Source organism: Diaporthe amygdali (genome assembly GCF_026229845.1).
Source record: "Diaporthe amygdali strain CAA958 chromosome Unknown NODE_14_length_1008325_cov_65_372321, whole genome shotgun sequence".
Lineage (NCBI taxonomy): Eukaryota > Fungi > Ascomycota > Sordariomycetes > Diaporthales > Diaporthaceae > Diaporthe > Diaporthe amygdali.
Window position 1 is genome coordinate 45323 of NW_026517034.1, and position 20585 is coordinate 65907.

At 55.4% G+C, this 20585-nt stretch overlaps 6 protein-coding genes across 6 annotated transcripts; 4 read left to right on the top strand and 2 right to left on the bottom strand.

Moving 5' to 3' along the window:
• Positions 1-222: 222 nt before the first annotated feature.
• Positions 223-438, top strand: J7T55_003320 (uncharacterized protein; the record flags this gene model as incomplete). The annotated part of the gene is made up of 1 exon (XM_053143332.1): positions 223-438. The coding sequence occupies one exon, from the start codon at positions 223-225 to the stop codon at positions 436-438; it is 216 nt and encodes a 71-aa protein (XP_052993572.1).
• Positions 439-1625: 1187 nt separating this feature from the next.
• On the top strand, positions 1626-3755 carry J7T55_003321 (glutathione synthetase ATP-binding domain-like protein; the record flags this gene model as incomplete). The annotated part of the gene is made up of 2 exons (XM_053143333.1): positions 1626-1698; positions 1756-3755. 2 exons carry the CDS (start codon positions 1626-1628, stop codon positions 3753-3755), a joined length of 2073 nt encoding a protein of 690 aa, XP_052993573.1.
• A 1139-nt stretch (positions 3756-4894) lies between these two features.
• On the top strand, positions 4895-8074 carry J7T55_003322 (uncharacterized protein; the record flags this gene model as incomplete). The annotated part of the gene is made up of 2 exons (XM_053143334.1): positions 4895-5525; positions 5610-8074. The coding sequence occupies 2 exons, from the start codon at positions 4895-4897 to the stop codon at positions 8072-8074; spliced, it is 3096 nt and encodes a 1031-aa protein (XP_052993574.1).
• Positions 8075-9507: 1433 nt separating this feature from the next.
• Positions 9508-11832, bottom strand: J7T55_003323 (serine threonine protein kinase; the record flags this gene model as incomplete). Its single annotated transcript, XM_053143335.1, has 5 exons — positions 9508-9798; positions 10020-10034; positions 10087-10626; positions 11091-11228; positions 11338-11832. The coding sequence occupies 5 exons, from the start codon at positions 11830-11832 to the stop codon at positions 9508-9510; spliced, it is 1479 nt and encodes a 492-aa protein (XP_052993575.1).
• A 2738-nt stretch (positions 11833-14570) lies between these two features.
• J7T55_003324 (uncharacterized protein) lies at positions 14571-15466 on the top strand (the record flags this gene model as incomplete). The annotated part of the gene is made up of 2 exons (XM_053143337.1): positions 14571-15040; positions 15112-15466. The coding sequence occupies 2 exons, from the start codon at positions 14571-14573 to the stop codon at positions 15464-15466; spliced, it is 825 nt and encodes a 274-aa protein (XP_052993576.1).
• Positions 15467-16445: 979 nt separating this feature from the next.
• Positions 16446-19766, bottom strand: J7T55_003325 (required for hyphal anastomosis; the record flags this gene model as incomplete). Its single annotated transcript, XM_053143338.1, has 6 exons — positions 16446-17232; positions 17286-17415; positions 17471-17771; positions 17828-18756; positions 18809-18951; positions 19006-19766. 6 exons carry the CDS (start codon positions 19764-19766, stop codon positions 16446-16448), a joined length of 3051 nt encoding a protein of 1016 aa, XP_052993577.1.
• Positions 19767-20585: the final 819 nt, after the last annotated feature.

Consider the following 20585-nt stretch of genomic DNA (forward strand, 5'->3'; position numbering starts at 1 on the left):
CACAGCAAAGCAGCATCCATCCCCTTCCCCTTCGATCAAGTTTTTTTTAAAAAGGAAAACTTCTTCCAATATAGGCGGACGAGTGTTCATGCCTGTAGACTTTTCTCTGCAAAACTTAGCTCCCGCGCTGTCGAAATCCCCTTCAGCGGGAGCCAGCAACACTGCCACACCAACACAGACACAGCCGACCTTACGCGGCGCTTCAAGTTTGTGCCGGAAGCGATGCGCACGGCTGGGTTTCAAGATGTCGACGAGATGGCGACGACATACTACACCGGCAAGTTCGAAAAGCGAAGCATCCCCGCCATCATGCAATGCTCCAGCCGTAGCCGCCAGCTGAAGCCGATACTGGAGAAATACAGGAGAGAGGCAGCAAGTGGCCGCGATGAGAATCGCGAGGCCTTTACTAAACGGCAGCCTGTCAGAAGCTACGGGTAAGCTGCTCCCTTCTCGAATCTCATCTTCCACGATGATACCTGATCGACATGAAGGCATCCTGTGCACAAAGGAAATAGAGCATTGGTCAAGGAGATACTGTCTCAGCCTGAAAGCTCAAGCTAGTCAATCTCCTCGCCGTCATCGAGTGGCTGTTTCCAAATTACACGTGAACTGCGAAGGAAGATGGAAAGAGCCAGTCGGGCAGGGAGGCACGAGCATCGTCATCATCGGAGCCGATTGACAACGCTCCGGATATGATAAGGAGACATCCTGTCTCCTCTTCGCCTTCTACTTTAACTTATTGGCACATACCCCATCTATGGCCTTTATTAACCGAGCTGGCTGGTATGGACGGTGTTTATTGCGACGAGATCGCTCGAATTTCGTCATTAATCCTGCTACGTACCAGGAAAGCATATTAATTAGCAGGAAATCTCGTGAGGCCAAATTCACGAGAATTGAAATCTAACACACATCCAGAATGAGATGGGCGTGCCCTCGAATTCGGTGGCAGCTCGTGGTAGATACGGCCTAAGGGCGTGTGTAGACAGTCTAAGTGATACTGCACACGTCGGGCTGGACTTTTTTTGCACGTGTGTACCTCAGAACTCTTCGGAATGCTTCGACAAGCCATGGTCTTTGCTTCGTTGCTGTGCTGCATATGCATACAATGAGTTAATTCTTTCCCTCTACTGTCGATAGAACTACTATACAGTATGTAAATACGTGAGAGAGGGGCCAATCTAGCTGGGGGTAAGCATGCACGGTCAGGCTCACGCAGTCAGACACCGTGACAGGGTCAGATTATGAGCTTGAATGTAATGGGAAATGCAGGGTTAGGTCCCCTAATCCACCCATGCCGATAATACTTCTTCACGTAAGCCTTGCAACACTACGATAACGTCTACTCAGGCCAGACCAAGTCCGCAAAAGATGGCTTGGAGGAAGCGTGCCCGGCGAGGCGACGCGATAAGCCAAGTCGTACACTAGATGACGGTCTCGCAGTGGAAACGAGAAACCGGGAGAGATGGACGCGTTGAAAGTCCTCAGACACACATCCTCTTCCGTGACATGAGGACTCTACAGTGCCCTTCAGACACTTCAGACACTTCACCTTTCTTACCTCTCGTCCGCAGGTTTCGTTCCTCGTAGCCAGAATAAGATTTGAGTATCTCGTCAAACAAGCAATGGCCATCACGTGCTGCGTACCCGGAGTTTTCACCGATGAAGTCTTGTTACTCGAGACTTCCAACAGCCAAGGTATGATGCCCCAACTCCCACACAGATATGGAGACTGACTAGGTGTGTTATGCACAGCTCCATTCAGGGTCCACTGTCAATGGAGAGTCTCTTCATCATCATCGCGCAGGGGCAAGACGTCCTACTTCTACACTGCCGACTTGTTTCTGCGCCTACTACCAACCCCGGAAAGCGAGGTGCGTGCCGATGCAGGTCGCAAGATGTCAGATGCTACCGGCACCGCGCTTGAGACTCTTGTTCATAGCACGTTGGAGGGGACTCAGGGGCTGGCCGACCAAACAGATGTGATAGCAAAGGTGATCTTGTCTCCACGCAATGGTTATCTATGTCGGAGCGACATTCTGGAGTTGAGGATGCGCCACTCTCCGTTTGTCGACATGGTCGTTCCCTTCTCTTCCTGGGGCCAGCAGCTGCAAGCATTCATAGCACATGATACAAGCTCGGTGTTGGACATCCTGCCATGCTCGCCGGGTGCCCTGGTGGTAAATCAGGACCAAGTACACGACGACGAAACCCTGATGATGCTCCTGCAGGAGGACTTGGAGATGCGCCTCTCTTTCGACTGGGCTCTCCCGACCAAATCCCCCGCGTATCGCGTGGGCGTCGTCGGCGGCCGCGGTATGTACAACGAAGAGAAAGGCATGTACGGCTCTCGGGGGTTCTTCGAGGCCGCCCACGCCCTCGGCATATCGATGCTCGTCATCGACGAGCCGGGCCACTGGCTCGCGGACGCGAAGTACGCCTGGCTGCGAGAGGACTTCATCGCAATGGACATGTCCAACCTGGCCGAGCTGCCGCGAAACATGGCGACCGCGCTCGAGCACCGCCACATCGACGGCATCGTCACGTTCACCGACGACTTCGTCATCGCGACGGCCGAGGCGGCCGAGATCATGGGCCTGCCGACCGAGCCGTCGCAGGCGATGAAGCAGGCGCACTACAAGCACGAGATGCGCGCGCTGGTCAACAAGACGAACATCCAAGCCGTGCACCTCGACAGCGCGGCACAGCTGGACGACGCCGGCCTCGCCGCGACCCTGCAATCGCTCCGGTACCCGCTGATCGTCAAGCCGTCGCGGGGCCTGCTGTCGCGGGGCGTGCAGAAGGTGTCGGACGCGCCGAGCATGCGGCGGGCGGTACGCTCGCTGGCGCAGGACGGGCTAGCCGAGCACGGCATCCTGATCGAGACGTACGTGGACGGGCCGGAGCTGGACGCCAACTTCGTGCTGCGCGACGGCCGCGTGCTGTTCCTCGAGGTGACGGACAACATGCCGTGCCTCGGCGACGCAAGCACCGCCGCCCTCACCGACAACTTCATGGAGACGGTGCAGATCTCCAGCAGCGCCCTGCCCCACCCCGAGAAGGACACCATCCGCGCCTCCCTCCTCGACAGCCTGCTGCGCCTGGGCTTCCGCTCCGGCGTGTTCCACGTCGAGGCCCGCATGGCGCACTCGGCGATGCACTACCGCCCGTACCCGAGCGGCGTCGTCGACCTCGCCCCCCGCGCCGCATCCCTCGCCTCCCCACCCCCGGACGTCTTCCTCATCGAGGTCAACGCGCGCGAGCCCGGCACCGCGGGGACCTGGGCGACGCTGTACACGTACGGGGTGGACCTGGGGTCGCTACAGGTGCTTCGCGCGCTGGGGGAGCGGGAAGGGGAGCGGTTCGCGGCGCTGGCGACGCCGTTCGCGTTCCCGGAGGACGCTGTTGTCGGCGGGGGCGGGGGCGCGCAGTACTGGACGGCGCACTGCATCGTGCCGATCCACCGCGACGACCTGTATATTCCCGGTGACTTCGTCGCGCGCGTGCGCGCGGCGCTGCCTGACGTTGCGCCGCACGTGTCGCGCGCCGAGCTGTACGCCCCCGCCGGCACCCGGGTCTCGCCCACGGCGGGGAGCGGCTGGATGGCCTACTTCTTGCTGTTCTCGCGCGAGAGCCGCGAGCATCTGCTGCTCATGTATCAGCGCGTTACTGAGGTCTCGAGGAGGGTGCTGGATGAGGCCAGTGGTTATTGCGATGCGAGGGTGACGTTAACGGAGGCTCGCGCGTCTCTTTAGATGCTATTGCTTGCTTCAAGTTGCTTGCGTTATTACGGATATTTACTGGTGAGCTGTTGCATCTAGACTCTGGCAAAGTTTGGATTTGTGCTGTTAGAATCATACTGTACGACATAGCCAAGGAGAGAGGAGATACAGTTGTATGAGGCTATAGCTACAAGGGGCTTCTCTACAACTACAGGTTGTGTGCTGATACCTCAGAAAGTGAGAGATGTACTCGGATCAGTCTAGGCCCTTACATGAGAGTCTTACGACAGGTTTTCCTACACTCCCACAAACAGATCTAAGTCAGTCCATCTCTCATTCGACTGAAAACCAGCAAGATGCAATGTCCATGCACGTAAATTAGCATGTTGTCCACGCGCGACACGTTCCAAACTGCCAAACCGCACGGTCTACAATCCCTGGCCGTTAAGCGGCTCCTTGACTACGACATTTCTAAATACAGACCTTTCAATCGAGTTCGAATTTGCGTAGTGCCATTCCAGCGATAACTCTACCACTCTGTAGCTTCTTTGATTGCTGAATATCTGTAACGACGCCCACATTCTTGGACTGCGTGGAACCACAGGGTACAATTCAGTAAGTAAGCAGCCAATAGAGACTTATCCCAAGGTAGCGAAACTTCAGGGTCACGATAGTAATCATGTAGAAAGTGGAGCGCCTGATTACGTGCCGCGCAATAACGCCCCAAACATGCATGTCAGGCACATCTTGAAGTGGACTACGCCATACGCTGCTTATGCAGGGTCAGCATCGACAGTTCGCTAACACAGAAGCCACCTCGGAAGAACATGCCATTGGTATCGCTCTTGAATTTCATCCCATGCCGATATCCCTAACTCACTCTTCTGGATTGTCCCAGGAATGTGGTAATACTGCCCATCCTCCATGGACATTCGAGACGCACAACAGCAAGTTATATCCAGGCAGCCCTGTATAACTATGTGTATAATTCCCTACCACTCATGGTATAACTACATAGACATCTAAAAACCAATGTAATACCTGCTACCAACGAGGGCAGTGACGCTTGCTCATTTGCCCATACCGCGAGCCGTCGAGACCCCCTCTGAGTAACCTCTTCCTAAAACCCCATAACACATCGGCCTAGTAGTCTGTCTATCTATCTGCCAAAGATGCAGACCAACGGCGCGTCACACGACCCCAAGCCCCTCGGCGCCACCGTCGTTGACCTGTTCGACGCCTGGGCCGCGCGGGATCCCGACCGGCTCGCCGCCGAGTGGCAAGAGGAGCAGCTCACGTATGCCGAGCTGCGCGCGAGCTCGCTGCACGTCAGCCGGGCGCTGCTCTCGGCCGGCGTGCAGCCCCGGGACCGCGTCCCGCTCCTGACCGAGATGTCGCTCACCATGCTGCCCACCGTCATCGGCATCCTGCGCGTCGGCGCCTGCTACGTGCCCATCGACGTCGTGGCCTGGAGCAGCGCCCGCGTTGAGTCTATCCTCGCCGAGATCTGCCCCGCAGTCGCCGTCGTCACGAGCCCGTGTCCCAGCGTCGTGCTCCCGCCCGTCACCGTCAACTTCCAGAAGGCGTGGCTGCATGCACCGTTCGTCGACGACGATGGTGGCTTTGATGCGCGGCTGGACGAGATAAAGAATGGGATCCTTGAAGATGACCTTGCGTGGATCGTGTTCACGTCCGGCACAACCGGCAAGCCTAAGGGCGTTATGATTTATCACCGGGGTATCTACGCCGTCTCGAGGGTCAAGATGGGTGACGAGCTTGTAGAGGCCGCGGAGCAAGGAGGAGGTCGTTGTCTCTTGGCTTATTCCATTGCGTTTGATGGCAAGTTCCCATTTCGCCCGACTGTAATCGAGTAATTACTGATAATAGTTGTGTTCAAATCATCAGGTTGTGCCGGGGTTGTCTGGATAACTCTGGCAAAGGGCGGCAGCTTGGTCATGGCTTCGCCGTCCAACTTCCCCGAAGTCTCCTCAACCTGCGCGTTGTTGAGCATGACGCCGTCGATGCTGGCGACCATGGATCCCGACGGGCCCTATGACTCCGTCCGCCACATATTCCTGGGCGGTGAGGCGCCCGCCTTGGACGTCGTCCGCCAATGGATCACTCCCAATCGGAAGGTGATGACTACCTACGGCCCATCGGAAACGACCGTCACCATCAGCTTCGGACAACTCAAGCCCGACGAGGAGCCGCCGTTCGGTGAGCTAATTCCAGGCGTCGAAGTGGTGTTGATCGATGAGGACCTGAAGGAGTGCGATCAGGGCGAGGTCCTGATCGCCGGGCCTGGGCTCGCTGCCGGTTACCTCAACAACCCACAGCTGACTGCGCAGAAGTTTATCCAGTGGAACGGCAAGCGGTTCTACCGGACGGGCGACCTCGCTCGCAGGACAGAGGATGGACAGCTCGTATGGGCGGGCCGATCCGACTCTCTGGTCAAGAACCGAGGCTTCCTGATCAACCTCGACACCGAGGTCGAGGCGTCGCTGCGTTCCTATGACCCAGTCTTGTTTGCTGTGGCATTCATGTGGCGCGGCCGACTAGTTGGATGCGTCCAGCCGGCAACTGTCGACGTCGACGCGTTACGCCAGTTCATGAAGGAGCGCAATGATCCTTTCGTGATCCCCGACATCCTCTTGGCCATGGACAGTTTTCCCTTAAGGCCGAACGGAAAGACGGATCGAGATGCCCTCAAACTCGAGCTAGATACTCAAAGTGAGGCAGAACAGAGCCTCCTGGATCAAGAGAACCCAGCCTCGATCTACGAGATTCTGTGTTCGGCCTACTCCACTGTCTTACAAGTACCCTTCCAACAGGTCAACAAAGATTCCTCCTTTACAAAGCAGGGAGGAAACTCCCTAGCAGCAATCAAGCTCGCCAGCTTCCTCAAGAAGCATGAGTATCCGATTTCAGTGATCCAAATCCTGAGATTGGACACGATAGGCCAGTTGGAGGAATACCTGCAACACTTCTCGTCTTCCGATGGACAGGCGAACGGCAGCGATGACAGTCCGGACTCCAATTCAGACACAGTACCAGTCACCGACGTGCAGAAGCTGTTCCTCAACCGCTCCGTGAACAACCCCAAGTTCTGCGCCCTCATCGGCGTGAGCAAGTATGTCGGGGACCCTGCGAAGACGCCATCCGCCCAGGAGCTCCACGATGCTTGCGTCAAGGTCTGGTCAGCGCACAGCATCTTCAAAACGCGGTTCGACCTGGCCAACTTCACCATGTCTGACCTGGGACGAGTGAACATGGAGTGGCGCGAGGTGAGCGTGGACGAGGCCAAATTCGAAAACGCCTGCTCCGAGGCCGAGGCGCAGGCATGGCGGGACCTGGACGATGTCAAGCCGTCGGACAACGAGGTGCCGTACTGCAGCATCACCTGCGTGTCGGTGCCGGGGCGCAAGGCCCTCGCCTTCGTCAGCCGCACGCACCACGTCCTCGTCGACGTGTTCTCGTCCGCCATCCTCTCGCGCGACGCCGAGCTCGTCCTCGCCGGCCAGGACCTGCCCCCGCGCCCGTGTTTCCGCGCCTTCGCGCGCTTCCTGCAGAAGCACAAGCAGGCCAACATCGACAAGGCGATCCGCACCTTCAGCGAGATCGTGAACGCGACGCCCGCGTCCTCGATCTTCCAGCCGCCGCGCCCCGCGAACCCGCCCCCGGCTGATGCCTTCGACCTCGTGCGCCTCAAGTCGCCCGTGTCGGTGCGCAAGTCGGAGCTCGACGTCGCCGCCCGCCGCCTTGGAATCACCACTAGCACCATGGTGTACGCGGCGTGGGCGCTGTTCCTGAGCAGGGTGACGGGGTGGGACCGTGTCGGCTTCTCGATCAGCCTGGCAGGGCGTACGTTGCCGTGGCCGGGCACGCAGTTCCTAGTGGGCCCGCTGCTGGGCACTGCCCCGTTCGGGGCGTGGGTGCCCGGCGCCACCCGCGTGCGCGAGTGGCTCGTCGACGCCATGCACAAGACGACGCTGGACGTGCTCGAGTTCGACGGGTTGCCGAACGCGCTGCCAACCGCGCTGACGACGGACCGCCGCACCGTTACTACCATCGTGCTGTCCTTCCTCGACGTGCCGCAGCTGTCTTCCAATTGGTCATACAGCGACAAGCAGCGCCATAATTACCTGCTCAACTGGTCGATTTTCCAGGACGAGGCTGACGGCGTGAGTACGGTGTTCGAGGTCCAGTCGCGGCAGATTGATCTCGGCTGGGCCGAGCAGGTGCGCCATATCCCCGGGCAGATGCTGAGTGCGTTGTGCGAGGCTACGGAAGAAACTTTGGTTGCGGATCTGCTGAAGCAGAGTGCGGCCGTGGTAAAAGACGCGGGGGTTTAGGAGCTGCTTTGCGGGCGCCGTTTATTGCATGTCGTCCTGAGGTTGTCTTCTATCCAGGGCGGATACTTCGTCCCTCCCACGGGCGACAACTCGTGATAGTCATCATAGCAGTCTCAAAATGGTACATCTCATATCTCACATCTCACGCCTTTTTCGCTCAGTACACAGTAGTATTCAAGGATTCATTGAGACCTACCGTCCCTTTCGATGAAATTGGACCCCTCGGCAAAGCCCAGTGCTCATTTCGGTGGGCGCACCCGCTGAGATCTTATTACATTGTGGACACTTCTCCGCAGAAGAACTTTGTGTTAACGAAGCTAAATCGAGACTCCGTTTAGACCCTGTAGGATCCACTCAAGACGAAAACAAGAAGGTCAATATCCAGGCCTTCCAGGACTTGGTTCAGACTAAGGGCTCTCCTCATCCCGGATACCTCATTTCGGCGCTTGATGGGATGGCCACTGTACGCACTATAGAAAATTATTACAAGGCCCTGTCCAGCGGCCCATTAGGAATGGCTGAGAATCGTCATGAGCTATTCACAATGGTATGAGGCTTGCATGCTTTATGAAGCTTCATCTCTTTCATACCAGCAGCATGATTTCCAAGGCGCCACGCACGAGCAAAAATGGGCAAGAGTAGCCCTAGCGAAAGATGCTCCGGTGAATTTGAAAGTTTAATCAACACTCCTACCAATGAATCAATTTTCCGGTTTATTTAGTCTCAAGGAAGCTGAAAACGGCTGGATCGCAAGTCCAATCGTGCCGCGTCCTTACTCTACCTTCAAGCTCCCTCGATTTGCGCAAGGCAACGTCATTGATACGAGACAAGCATTTATAGGGTACATTGACACTCCTTCGAATACTGGAGAATTTCTGCTGGTGTGAATTCTACGACGTATGTTTAATTTTCATTGTCTCGACGTCGACATATGGAGCCTGCTGCAATCGTCAGCCTTGTCGAATCACATGATTGCTTCGTCTGCTTTGCCTCTAGAGTTTTGAGACAGCACAATCGTCCTAGATAAATAAGTTTTGCTTAATCTCCTTCGATTTAGTGTTCGTGTGTTGGAATCTGAGGACCAGCCATGACGCATTGACCATAAACAGTCAAGTACATGCGGAGGACTTTTCATCGTTGACATTGTTTTTGAAATTCGTATCTTTATAAAGATGTGAAGTACAGTCAAGAAATAAATTCAATAACATGTCATGCCTAGTTATCTACATCCACAATTCTGTCCCTCAAAGGCAAGAACATTACACATGTCTACAGTGTGTAGTACAAGTAATTGACCACCACCTAGAAGATGAATGATTTCAATGGCCTCTTTCCCACGGAGTGCGGCCGTATGGTCCTAATGAGCCGTAAAAATATTTACGTACCTAACATGATACATCCCTTCGGCCTGCCATGGTCAAATGCACGCCTTATCACGGCCCAGCAGGCCCAGCAGGTCCAGCAGCAGGTATGACAAGTCCAGAAGGCGTTTGTGTCATAGCAGGAGGTACGGAGCCGAGCAGGGAGGCAATGGTGGTGCGGTCCGGTCCCTCAGTGGCGCTGCGGTCCACGGCTACAGCAGCCATGAGAAGTGTCTCCAGCTCGAGAATCTGAGGCCTGTCCATTGGCCTGTGCGCAATGCACCAGGCGACCGTCGACCGAAGCAATGGATCGTAACGGTCATAATCCGGGCCCACGAGGTGACCCGCGTATGTCCAGATCATCTGGGTTGTCCCGTCCAGCTTGATTATTGGGCACCGCCTGCAGGATGGGGGAACGTCTGGCTGCATCCCTGTGATCTTTAAAGGTGCTCCTATTAGTGAAGGCTCTCTTTTGTGATTCCTGCGTCTTTGTTTCTTATCGACGGGATAGTGGATAGAGAAACCCATCAGGAGTAGCTTGTCTCACCTGGAGCAGCGCTAGCTGCTTCTTCAGGGAAACCTACCGCCTTCACAGGGTCCTATGCGATGCGCAGAAGGTCACGGTATATTCACAGGAGTAGAGCTACTCACCATGATAGCCATAAGACGCCCGACCTGCCACAGATTCGACCACCAGTCAAATTTTCCAGCCACATCGTCCGCAGCCAACGACTCCATGCTGTCGACATTTTTCCATGTGTCAGTAAACTGCTCAGGACTATTACACCACATATTTCCGCGGATCCTTCCCATAACACAAGCAGTAAAGTCATTACGGTGCTCCGGCAAGAAGCGTGAGACGACTCCGAGGTCGCCGACTTTGACGACCGGGACCGGGTTGTGGGGGTGTTCTGGCGGATTCGTGTTACTGAAGTCGCCGATCATGACATTGCGGTCGTTCATGTCAAAGTTGATAATGCCGAGGTCTGTGGGTAGGGCTCGACCAGTAGCGTCTACGGGGACGAACTCCTCCTGGTCAGGGGCGTCGCCTTGGCCCGGGACATATCCTTGAGGGGCCCAGCGATCGGGATAGGCCAGGCCAACACAGGCTCGGAAGAGGCACAGAAACACATTCCACAGCTCTGAGTCCTTTAGGTAAGGCCGTTGCTGAGATATTTTCCGAAGAAGGCCCTGCGCAGTAGATGGTGTCAGCGAACTGTCCAGAGTCGAATGTCAACACTAAGCCCTTCTTGTTATGTATGTTCTGCCTAATTCACCGTGGCAGTTTGCGCAGAAGGTTTTTCTTGGACATAGTAACCCGGATGCCTTGGCAGAACTGCAAGCCACTTCAAAGTAGGCTTCGTTGAGTGGAAGCATGGGATAATAGCAAGGGAGAGAAAGGACAGCAATTACATTTAAGTTTCCGTGCTTCATAAACTCCATTGCGTACTGCGGCAGCCTAAATTAGCTCATAAAATACCGAGAAAGAATATTCACATGGACAGGGGAAAGGCGCAGGATACAACCTGCCAGTAACCTGTTTCAAAAGCTGCAGCCTCCTGAAGTAGAGAATCGGGATGAACAGTGAAACATGATACGTATATGGCTGGTTCATATCCTGACAAAGTTGAAAAACTTATGCGGAAGTTGTTTACCATCAACGGAACTCTAGGGCCCACGATGTCATTTAGTTCCTCCTTGTAGTAGCTTAGGTGTGCCAGGACGAGAATATCATTAATCCTTTCACCGTCACGATCCAGACCCATTTCAAGAATTCCTGGTCTCCATTTTCGCTGTATATATCGAAGTCAGCCACAGCTCAATCATTTCGGGTGCAATTTGGCAGAAACGAATCCCACGTGATGGAGCGGAGCCAGGAACGAAGCGCCGAGACTGACTCACCTGAACGATATGTCTTGCGCCGACCATTTTCCTATTAGCCCACAGCTCCGTGACCATCGCGCGCAGCTCGGTGCTCCACTTCATGACGATTTTCTCCCCATTGAAGTCGAACAGGACAGCCACACCCTGCGACCCAGCCCCGAGGACCTTGACCATGGTGTAGCCCATGTTCAAGCCCTCGAAGAAGCGCCTCATCTGGTCAACCATCGGCGAATCACTGCTGGAGTCCGTCCTGGGGGAGTGGTGGAATGGCACGTTGCGTCCCGAAGCGTCATCCTGCGTCACCTGGGGATTCCTATAGGCAGGGTCGGGCCTCGGGGGGTCCCAGAATGGGATCGGCAATCTTTCGAAGATGGGAACCCGCTCACGCGGTTCCCATCGCTTTTGCTTCTTCCAGAAGTTGTCAAAAAAGTCAATGGTTTGTCGCAGCCGGTACAACTCAGGCCAGCTGAGGATTTGGCCTTCATCTTGGCCTTGGTCTTGCTGGTCAGCCATGTTGGGCTGCAGGCAGCAGATCACACTTATTGAGCAGTTCTGTCTCTAATTTCGATGCCCTTTGAATGTCGGTTCGCAGGTATAATTGTTTATGGTCAATGTTCCAGTGAATTACTTCCGACTAAGAATTCTATGGACGGAGAGCTTAGTTAACAAATAGTATCGCTATATGATGACAAGTTATTCGGAGTAGGAATCATTGTTGAGTATGCCTTTCCGTTTCCGGAAGCCTGGATACCAACACTCATTATGGACCTCCAAAGTATGCCTCATTCTGGACGGCATTGCCTAGCTGGCGATGCATCTCGCCAGCAATTTGAGAGCTCGCCGCGGGAACCCTTTTGTTCAAGTATAAGAGATCGCAATATGGCTTGAAAGGAACGAGCCGACGCTCATAGGCTAGTTAAACAGTCACAAATAGCAGTCAAGCTCTCCCGCCAGTCACGTCCATTTCCGGCGTCGTGACCTCGAATTTTATTCTAATAATAGTTCGAGCCAAGAAGCGCCCCTCAAAGCTGTGCTTCTGGCTATTGACGTTGTAGCTAGACATCATATGCAAAAATGGTGGTTATTCACCAGCAAAAACAGCACATGAACTTGATCATGTTGGCCTTACCGTAACAACAAAAGTTCATGTAGTCGAACTGCCCCCATCGCTCTGGAAGGCATCGGCGGCCTCGGCTTGGTGGGTGGCATGGCAGTCCTCACAGACAAGGCAATTTTTTCAGCCCTGAAGCTTCGCAATGTGCTACCAGACCCTCATTTATACAATTCTGGACACCTCGGTATCTCTTTCGCTATCGTATTTGGCCTAAACCTCGCATCAGTACATTAGCGACCTACAACTTACTCCATTGGCAATCACGCAGCGGAGCGTCTTGCGTTGTCCTGCCGCTCTATTCACGGCGAACTGGCCAATTTGAGCTTCTATAGCGCCTGACCAGCACGCAGGCATTGCTCTCCCGAGCAACACAAGAGGGATTTTTCTGACGACAGATCCCAGCGCAGTGGGCAAGTACGTCACGTCGCGGCCTCTAGCCCAGGGGCACCCGCCGTTGCGGGAGCAGCGCGGAGCGGAGGAGGAGCCCGGGCTGCCCACTTCAATTTCCCAGCACGTCGCAGGGGCCGAGCACAAGAGTAGCTTACACTAAACAGAGCGAGCTCTGGGCCGTCCGATTTCTAGATTGGAGCACCTAGCTCTCCAAGCGATTTGCCATGACGCAAAGCTCTGGGAGCTACTTAGCGTAGGCCGGGCCGGACTCGCTGCTAGGGCCGGGCAGGTATCGTTCGTAGGCCTCCCGAGGAGTTTGACTGCGCTGCCGAAAGCGAAAACCTTGGTTTCCCAGCGGTGGTGGCGACGCAAAGATGTGTGGCGATGTCGATGCAGTTTGTCAGTACCCGCTCGCCTGGAGAGCCAGGTCCGCGAGCAATCCGGCGACGCAGCACAGCGGCTCAATCAGGGCGGTACTGAGCAGAGCATCTAAGACATTGCTCAGTAGCAGAGAGACACAGGCGACGCCTTCTCGAAGGGCCCAGGAAAGCGAAATGTTTCGAGATGGGGTTTGGAAACCATATTTGTTGGACGTGAGGCCTTCAACGCCGCGGCGGCGCGGGCCCCGGCTCGAATCGGCCTGGCCGCCTGGGTTTGTGAGAGAGGGCGGGTGTGTGTGGCCCACGCGGTAGGCTAGCCCATACCCAATGGAGAGAGCAGCGCTGTCCAGCGAGAAGCAACCCCACACACCCTCGGCTCTCTCGGCGTGCTCGGGACGGACTGGAGCTGTGGCTTTGTGTGGCTCAGCCTTGCACTTTCAGCTGCGTCTTTGTGCCATGGCTTGCTCGCTTCAGAGGTGATCCCTGCTGGAGTATGACGTTGTCAGCCTGGCAATGCCTGCATTGGGGTGTGGGCAGATGAATGGTGGAGGGGTCACCTTGATGACGAGGTGTGACAGAAAGAGAGAAATAGATTGACAAGCTCGTAGGGTCCCAGCAAGGTCCAAGGTCCAAGGTCCAAGGCACACAAGCAAGTGTGTCTTCTACAGACAAATCTGCTTGGGATATAGTGGTTCTCATTGACCATCGTCATCAAACTGGCCGCTTCCGTCCACTTTTGCAGACTTCTTTGCCCACATGGACCACATGGACTAGCAGTAGCTTTTTTCTCTGCAACCCCCCCATCCGTCCATCCAACTAGCCAGCTCGTCCCCTGATTCAAGTGTCGCGTTTTAACGACCCCATCAGCGATCGGCCCTGCCTTGCTTTGGCCAAGCCGATCTCTGTGGGAATCTGCATGTCCGTTCAGCCAGTCTGATGGTCTGGGTCGTCTCGGTACTTGGCTTGGGGGGCGGCCTCTTCTTGGCCGTTTACTGAGGCACACCCCCCTCCCCCTGGTCTCTCCAACGTCTCCTGATGCACATGATGTCTGTGAAGTCATGTTTTTCAGTTTCTGTTCCCACCTTTTCCAGTCTGATGCATGTGGCCGTGCTCAGGATGAGGTAACGAATCCTCGGTAGCCCGTCTTAAATTCGTGTGTCCCCCAAGTGCCTGTTTCCGTCACTCCGCCCACTCCGATATAAGCTTAAGATACCCCGTACTCCGTACTTGAACAAAACCCGCTCTCGCTTGTGGTCCCGGTTGCTCTACCCAAGTAGTATTATTTACTCGACATCAAAACCTCCTTGACCGAGAGGATAGAGGAGAAACAGCAAACAAACAAACAAACACCCTACATCTCACCAAAAATGGCAGCCGGTGCAGGTCTCTGCCTCAAGCTGTTACAATGGTTCAACAGGGGCGTGCAGTTCTGCTGCGCGGGGCTCGTCCTCGCACTCAACTCGTACTTCCTCGCGGCCATGTCGAACCACAGCATCACGATACCCACCAACCTGCGCGCCGTTGAGGGTATTTCGGGCGTGGCCGTCTTGTATACCGCCATCGGCCTCCTCCTGCTCTGCTGTCTCGCCGGCTTCACCCTGACCTCGTTCATCGCTATCGTCCTGGACATCGCCTTCATCGGCGCCTTCATCTACGTTGCGACCGTGAATAAGGACGGTGCCAGCTCCTGCTCTGGCAGCAACGTGAATACCGTCTTTGGAAGTGGCGATGCCAATGCCAACATCCAGTCCCCCAAGGACGGTGGCGTCCCACTGGCCAAGTACATGACGATCTGCCGGATGGAGTCGGCAATTCTCGCAGTGTCCATTGTCGCCATGTAAGCCTCACCAAACTCACCACAATCTTAAAAAATCCCACCGGATCCCAAGAGCTAACAACAATTTCCAGCGTCTTCTTCATCGTCTCAGCCGTAACAGAGCTCGCCCTGGGCCGCCACCGCAAGAAGGAGCAGCGCTTCGGGCCCTCGCCGGCCAACAACTACACGTCGGGCTACGGCTCCCGGAAGCGCGGCCTCTTCGGCCTGCGCCGCAACAAGCGCGCCGACACGGACAACCTCGCCGACCCCAACGCCCTGCCCATGCACACCAGCCCGGACCAGGTCCGCACCAGCTACAACACCGAGGCCACGCGCGTCGGCGAGGGCTCGCCCTACGCCAAGTACGGCGAGGCCGGCTACAACGAGCACGGCACCGCCACCCACGCCAACACGGGCCGCTACGGCGACGGCACTTACAACGTGTAAGGAGCTGGAGTGCAAGGAAGGGCGATGGAAGGAAAAAGTCGAGAGCTCCTGATTGTGGAGTTGATGAGAAAGGCTGAGAAATGCCCGCTTCGCTCGGTGCTGCTACTCCAGCTCCTGGAAATTGGCTTGGTCCAGGCAGGCCAATCTGCAGCCAACCTGCAAATGACGAAACGCCGGCGCGGGCTGGTCACCCCCCTTTGAAATGACCTGATACCGCCACAAAGAGCTGGGAGGTTTCCTATCGATATGTTTGTTTTACACACACCACCGGCGTTGGATATACCCAAGTCCTAGGCGTTCTGTCGGCCAGGAACAACCGAGAGATTGCATTTCGCCTTGAGGGCTGCACAACCTTCTAAACAATAGCAATACTGCACTAGTATAGCTTTAATAAATGACTACTTTTTACGAGAAAATTATTTTCATGTCTTGCATCTTGTGATCTTCGTGCTGTCCCGTTTGCCACAGGCGATACTGCGATAGAATCGTGATTGTATGAGGATGTGTTCTCCGAATGCGATTCAAGAAAAGGTAATGTCTTCGAAATCATTGCCTTGCATCGGCCAAATGAAGCTTTAGCCTGTGAACACCATCAAAATACCTGCTCGCGATAACCCCCTCCTCTTCTACTGATTTTCCCTTCTCACATTGTTCATAGCGAGATGTTCAGAAAAGACGAGCATCGCAGATGATCCGTGTCAACAGAGAGCAGCCGGCATCGGACTTACTCGTTGACTTGACTCACGTGTTACTTCAAGACCAAGATCAATACACCGCTCAAGAGGGTATCAATTAACCATAGCTACCACAAATGATCGTGCCTCGGCACACGAACACGCGGATAGAGATATACACTTCACCGCCCGTGCCATTCGGGCTCCACTCTCCACCGCCAGTCACCCACCCGCACCCCTGACAGAAACAGGTAATAGGTACTCAAGAAAGCGTTCGGTCCACCACCACCGTCCGCGCAGCAAGGTCAGCCCCACCCGGGGATCTCCTCCCACTCGCCGTTGACGCTCTCGGCGGCGCCCATGTCGTCCCAGCTGACCTCGAGGCGCTCGAGCTCGCGCGAGAAGAAGTCGTGCTCCTCGCGCAGGGCGTCGCGCACCTCAGGCGCCATGCGGTCCGGGTAGCGCCGGACGTTGAACCAGTGCGTGAGGCTGCGCAGCGCCTGCTCGAGGGGGAGCGCCTCGTCCATCTCGGCGTCGATGTCCGCCCCTGCCAGCCACTCGTCGCGCAGCTCCGGCCGGCAGTACAGGTAGATGGCCGTGATGACCCGCATGTTGGACTGCCGCCACTTGCGGCTGCAGTAGGGGACCTGGTTTTTGAAAAGCTTGAGCGTGTACAGCCGCAGCCGGTCCTGCGGGATCCGTAGGTTCTTGCGCAAAACGTTGGACGACTTGTAGTGCACCAGCAGCAGGTTGCGGTGCGCCTTGTGCTTGCAGATCTTCTGCATCACCCGCAGGTAGTTGATGAGTGTGAAGAAGTTGCGCCTCGAGAAGTCCGTGATCGGCTCAGCCGGTAGCGGGTTGACCGGGTAACCGAGCTCGTCCACCTCTGGTCTGACAGGCGGACCGTTCTCATTCTGCTGGGATGCGCCGGATGACTCCCCAGAGGCAGCCTCTTGTGTTGGCGAGCGGCGCCGCTTGATGGGCGGTGGCGCCGCATCGTCTTCACTCTCCTCCTGAGCGGCTGGTGCTTCCACTTCCTGCTGTGCAGACTTCTCTGGGGCCCCAGCTCGAACATTACAGAAGTAGAAGAAGCTGATTGAGGTTAGTGTCTTTGACATGACGTATAGCATCCTGAGCACACCTACCTATTCTCGATTCGGTCCGCTTTGCTTTCAATGACTTGTTGGACATCCTGGTGCAGGAACAGCTTCAGTACCAAAGGCATGTAATTACAATCCAAAAGTAGCTGCGCTAGATATTCGAACTTGAGGACGTCTGCGCTTGACGTGTTAGCAACTATAACTTTGCAATGACAAATTTGATGACTTACGCGACAGCTTGAACCATTTCAATAGCAATAGCATGATGGCGCTGACTGCCTTTTGAGTGATCTCGCGAGTCCTTGCCGCGTCCAATTCCTCCGGCGAGGGCTCACTGTCATCACCGCTTCCAGTCCCATTGGTGCCGTTTGGGCCTTCTTGGCCTCGCCCGTTGCCGTTGGGCCTCGCGTTGTTTTGACCCTGCATCCCAAATGAGCCCTGTGGTTGCTGTGTCATTACGACCGTCCAGTGTGCTATGATGGACTTGATTAAAGTCATAGATATCGATTGCAAGATGGGAAGAGAGTTGGCCTGGTTTAAGCGTTAGCTTCACGAGAGTAGCATTGAATACACCTTCAGCAACATACGTAGAATCGTTCAACAGCATCTAGACGCTGTTTCGTCCTAGCGTCCAGGTCTTTGTTGGGGCCATAATCGACCTCGATTTCCTCAGGTTCGGGCTTCTTTGGCTTCACCAAGCCCAACTCTTCCTTCTCTTCCAGTGTCAGAGACGAGAGGTCAAGCTCGTCTAGTATGTCATTTGTGGATTCATCCCAACCGCGTTCGAACTTGATGAATCTCTCGCGCTCCTGCCAGAGCTGTCTCGCCGCGCGCGTCATCCTCACACGTTTGGAGAACAGTTCGCCGGCCTCGAGAATTGAAGCCGGGACATCGCCACCTTCCCATTTCCGAGTAACAAGCAAGTCCTGTAAGGCGGTGTTGCCCTTGCCACCTAGGCTGTTACTAGACTCGTCCAAGGGCGGGTACATGAAAGGAAAGTTCTGGTTTGTCTGGTAATTCTGCTTCTTGACACCTTTGCCGCCAACACCCGGCGAAGGCGGAGGTGAGGGAGCAGGGGTCGCTATGTGTACGGGTTGGTGAAGAATGGAAGCACCTCCGGCTTGTGTGCCTGGTTGAGGGGGCAGAATGCCTTGAGCGCCGTTGTTACGGGCTTGTTGACTCGGCAAAGGTGGAAGAAGAGAGGTATTCTCCGCTTCCAAGGGAATGGCTGGCTGAGGTGGTATGTAAGCTGGGTACTTGGATGTTATCTCCTGGCGGAAGACATGATAATCCAACGGAGAGGCTGTGATGACATCTCTGTCATCTTTGTCGTCTGATGGGTTTTCTCTCGTAGCCCGCTTCGTCTCGGCCAGCTCTTCAGATCCGCCAAAGACGAGCAGGATCGATTTCCACAGTAACAGGAACACCTGAGCTTGAGGCACGATCTGGGCCTCATCCCAACGCAGTTTGCCTGTGACTTCTGCGAAGAAGTCTACCACACTTGGATTCAGGGCGACTTGGCGCGTATCAGCTAGTCTGTTGCCTCTCTTCAGACGGTGCAAACTCACGAAGCTGTGTTTCGACGTCTTTCAGTTCGTCAGGATTTGCCAAAACCTCTTGTATAATCATGTACATAATTGTCATCAAATTCATGAGCTCATCCAATGCTTCTTGCATACTGTTCGGTTGAGAGTGCTGTGCTTCCTCGGGCCTGGAAGTATTAGCTACTGACTCTCTTTCTCCTGAACCTAACGCCTGTACTTACCAAAAAGGCTCAAACGCTTTCTTGAGAGCGTCGAAAATAATCTGAACACCCCCGACGTCTGCAATGAGCCGCACCCCAGCCTTCATCGCCTCGAGTTGAGAAGGCGTAGCCACGCATTTTGGCCTCTTCTCCGTCCCAGCTGCCGGCTTATCACCGCCAGCGGTACTGGTCCATCTCCCAAGCGTGATGTAGACCAGCCTGGCGACGTTTGCAGACCGTTCCTTGGAGGTCTCCGACGACAGCCCTGACAACCCGTCCGACACAAACGCCCTCCTCACATCGTCATCAACGTCCTCCCAAGTTGTGTCTTGCCCGTGGCTGTTAAGCCATTGCCACTCAAAGGCACGCTGTACCCCGTTGAGACGCACCCACTGCCAGAATTGGTAGACGAACCACTCGTCAATCTCCTCCTCGATCGGTGCGGTGTCTTGGTAGTCGAAGTCGTAGGCAGCGGCCTCAGCGTGGGGGAAGTCGGCAACAAGACGCCTCAGCTGAGCCAGAGACAGCGAGTCTGTGGGCGGCTGTAAGGGAGTAGTTGCGCTTGGTGGAGGCGGAGGATCCGAGGGCGGCGGAGGAAAGGCAGGAGGAGTCTGCGGCTGAGCATTACGCTGCAGCAAGGGGCGAACGGATGCCACCTGTTGTTGCTGATCGCCCTTGCTTAGCCCAGCATCCGGCACGCCGGTGTCTGTCACGTCGGTGGTGGGAGGATTCGCAGCCGCATTGCCTTCACTTGAAGCTCGGGATGGCCAGAGAGAGTTCATGTTGATGCAGGGTCCGGATCGACGCGACTTTTATGCTCTGGTTCGGGCAGGTTGGGTCTGAAATGTGGTCATAGTTGGCAGCCAATGTTTCCGCCGTTCATGCAGAGTGCTCCATCGATGAAAAGGAAGTGTTGAGACTATTCAAGCAAATCAAGAATGCATGCTGGGCCACTGGGATGCGAGACTCGGAATAGCTTTGTTTTGTTGTGCTGTGCTGTGCTGTGCTATGTGGACGGCTACGGCAGCGAACTTCAGTCGCGACAAACAGAGCTCAGCAGCTCTTCCTCCCCTGACATGGACATGGCTTGCTATACTGTGGGTGGGCTCCAATCCCACTTGGGCACCCCACGTCACCGGGCAAAAATGGCAGGCGGTGAAGCACTGGGTGTGCAGTCTAGACCCCGAGGTGCCTGCCAGAAACCCTTCGACAGCTCCTACGCCGAATTGCCACAGGGGATCCATTCCTCGGCAAGAGTCATCCGTCATCAATCAATCGAGTCTGATAGCGAGAAACTGCATGCACCATCGTGAACCTTGCTGACGGCGTGCAATATTTCTGCCTTAGTTTTACTCATCTCACCGTGGCGACTGTCAGGCATTGCACTGCCCATGATACTGACAAATATGTCTGCATCTCACCGCAGCGACAGCTTATGACTCTCTCTTCCTCCAAACCTTTTGGCACTCTCTCTTCGACATCGGATCACTGCTGATGGCCGATTGGCAGCGTATTGCACCATCGTTGCCGGCGAGCGCTGATCGACAGCTCCTCTCACCCACACAGCCCGTGCCAGTTACACCCAGAGACGGCCTTTGACA